This window comes from Lepidothrix coronata, unplaced genomic scaffold (genome assembly GCF_001604755.1).
Source record: "Lepidothrix coronata isolate B3197 unplaced genomic scaffold, Lepidothrix_coronata-1.0 Scaffold301, whole genome shotgun sequence".
Taxonomy (NCBI): domain Eukaryota; kingdom Metazoa; phylum Chordata; class Aves; order Passeriformes; family Pipridae; genus Lepidothrix; species Lepidothrix coronata.
In genome coordinates, this window is record NW_016690481.1 from 131,450 (window position 1) to 134,469 (window position 3,020).

The window sequence follows — 3,020 nt, forward strand, 5'->3', positions numbered from 1 at the left end:
GCCTTTGCAAAACTGGAGCACTGCATTAATGGATTAACCACTTCCCTGTATGGCAGAGCAGAAGTGGAAAAGCTTTCTCCTCACTCTTGTAAAATACCTGTGTGTGCCTGTTCAGAAGCAACTTGAGATTCAGCTCTTGAAACAGCAACTGTAAAACGAGTCCAGTTTGCAGCACTCTGGGGCAAAGAGAGGATGACTCACTTTAGGGCACTCTTGCAATCCCAGGATGAAAGCAAAAGAGGATCCAAGGAGGACACTTAAACAGCAGATTAGGAAAAGGGCATGAGGATTCTCATGACCAAATTCATCAGCCAGACCTGCAGTTACACTTTTGTATTTGATTTTCATTTCAGATTTTAACTGCAGTCCTTCTTGGACTCGTCCTGACCCCAGCCCTTGGTGAAAATGTGAGTACAGGGACCAATTCCCACCTGCACAGCTGCAGTTTCTATATCCCCTGCTTTGGGACATCTCCTTCATTCTTACATTTTCCTAAAGCTTTGGGGAGACAATCACTTGAAAGTCAGTCCAAGTGTACTTTCGTTTGGTTTTCTAGACTCAAAAGATGGAAGTAAGCAAGAAAGTCTCCATTGCTGGAGGCTACCAACTTATGACCATCAATAAATATTGGCTCGTGGCAAGTATCGAGCAAAGGACCCACCAGGGGTCATGGAAAACCCTCTGGAACTACGACACGGTGAGTGGTGGGGAAGGGGCTTCAGAGACTCTACGAGGGGACTGGCTCGTGCATTTAGTAAAAGCTGATTTATTACTTTTTTAATACGGACTTAATTCCAACACTAATGATTGAAAGAATGAGTTCCTAGTTGTCAATTACTTTATTTTACAGGGCTTTATGGCAACCAGAGTGCTGCCAGAGAAAGCCTGCTACATTTCCATCATGAACAGAACGGAGATGCCCAGCTTTGATGCACTTCCCCAACTGGCTGCAGAGAGCAGGGTAAGATTGAAAAGGAGGAGTTACTTGAAAAGTTGTACTTAATGCAGAGTAAACTGATATCCTAGGCTATTTTCAAAAGCTTCTAAACCAACAGGTACTGCAAAAGCCATGTTCATCACACCACTGATTAGGCATTTCTATTGATTTCAATGACATTTTACATCAACCTAACTTGAAACCTTTGAACAATTAGAATACCCTTGTTCAGATGCTTCCAGTGGGGGGATTTCATGTTTTGCCAATGTTGTAGATCACTCAGATTATTTTTATAACTTTTATAACAATTAAAACTCGGGATATGCTCAGCATGAAACAGATCCCAGCACTGATCCTGCTGAGTGCTGTCATTTGATGTTTAGAACCAGAACCGTCCAAGACCACCTGCGAAGGAGATTCTGTTCACCCTCATCAAGAGGAATGTTCGGGACCTCGAGTCTTATGGACCAGACACCTTCTCTATGTGCAGAGGACTCACAACTTATGTGGCTTATGAAGTTCATGGTGAGTACCAACAGACGAATTCTGAGTGTTCCTGACCTGGTGTTTTTCCCTCAGGGAATGACTGCTGCACCAGTGGTCTTCTTCCAGCTCGAGATGGACAGAGACCAAGCAACAAAAATACACCCCTGTAGAATGGCAGCTATGGGTGTGCAGATTGGTAGAAATCAGCTGTGGGTGCCTTAACTGTGTTTTGATCACTTGCAATAGAATTTTGTATTGATGGGAAAAAAGGACATTTGTTTTAAATATATCCAAGGGAACTGTGTAAAACTGAGGAGTTAATCTTGAAGCACCATCAAAGCATTCTGAGCCTTCCTGCAAGTTGATTGTCTCCAAACCTGTGATGGAAAGCTGCTTTACAACTCAGGCTCAGGATGGTGCATTCTGGCATGGCAGCATTTCCCTCTACTCCCAGCTTGCTTTGTTTGGGCATTGCCTTGGCACCTGAGGGGGCTCAATGGGATTCAAAAGGCAAGTGCAATGTGCCAGGTGTTAAGGGCTGTCTACAAATGCACAGATCACTCAACAGCATCTAACCCAGAATCTCAGGTTAAAAGATTATTTTTTTTTTTAATTTTCTTGTTTTTCAAGGACCACAATTCAGCCTCGGATCATGTATAAGACTTGATGTCCTTCAATATTTGGCCCTTACATACTGTCATGACAATAACTATGCCTGAAAATCGTCCCATTCTTGAGCCTTGTCTGGATGCTCCAGCTGCAGCTTTGTAGCTGCTGCCCAAAGCCAGCCCTGATGCCCTTCTTCCCTGGAATCTCTTCTTTCCAGAGATCCCTTCTTGAGGATTCAGATCCTAAAACAGATCAGTTGGTGACCAGAGCTTTCAATTAAATCACAGATTGACTCCAACTTGTTTGTCTTTACTCTACCCTTTGTTTTTTATGAACACCTGCAGAAATATATTTTGATTGCCTCTCTTTTGCCCCTTTTGAGCCCTTCAAATGCTCTTTTCAGGGCTCTCAACACAGGGCACACACCCAGAGAGCTGGGCAAGCCCCGGGGTGTGTACCTTACAAACAAGGCTTTCAGAGTTACAACCTTCCTTTCCCTGGGCAGGGAAAGATGCCTCACATTAAAAATCAAAAGGCAGAAAGAAAGAAGGACAAAGCAATCAATTTGCCTTTATAGGGCAAGAGGAGTCTCCTTTCCTGGAGACTTCCCTTTCTGGGATTTACAGAGTTGTTCTGCTCCTAAAGGAAAGCAAGGGGAGGTCCCCATTGCTCAGAATTTTAAAATCCACTCTTCCCTAACAGAAAGGGCAGGATGCTCTGGGTTATCCAGGTGAATACAAATCTATCTAGCACAAACACCAGTCAGATGAAGTCCCTCAGTTTCTGGCACCCTCTCAGTGGCCCCAGAGGCTTCATTGTGTAGGGGGTTGAAAGGCTGCAGAGTTCCCTGAGGCAGGCCTTGGGGAAAAGCATCTGAATTACCTGGATGAGCACACAGCAGTCCCAGCAGAGGAGAGACACAGGCAGCAGTTTGTTGCTGCCAATCTTCCCCTTTTTTGGTATGACTCAAATTCTTTTAATTTCCTCA

The 3,020-nt window shown here is 44.2% G+C and overlaps 1 protein-coding gene across 1 annotated transcript in view; it reads left to right on the forward strand.

The window, feature by feature from the left end:
- Positions 1–2,211, forward strand: part of GKN1 (gastrokine 1) — a 2,449-nt gene extending 238 nt beyond the window's left edge. The window contains exons 2-6 of the mRNA XM_017837273.1: positions 354–407; positions 557–697; positions 851–961; positions 1,321–1,462; positions 2,054–2,211. Of these exons, the coding sequence (XP_017692762.1) occupies positions 354–407; positions 557–697; positions 851–961; positions 1,321–1,462; positions 2,054–2,142 (537 nt within the window). The 3' untranslated portion in view covers positions 2,143–2,211. The remainder of the gene's footprint in view (positions 1–353; positions 408–556; positions 698–850; positions 962–1,320; positions 1,463–2,053) is intronic.
- The last annotated feature ends 809 nt before the right edge of the window (positions 2,212–3,020 follow it).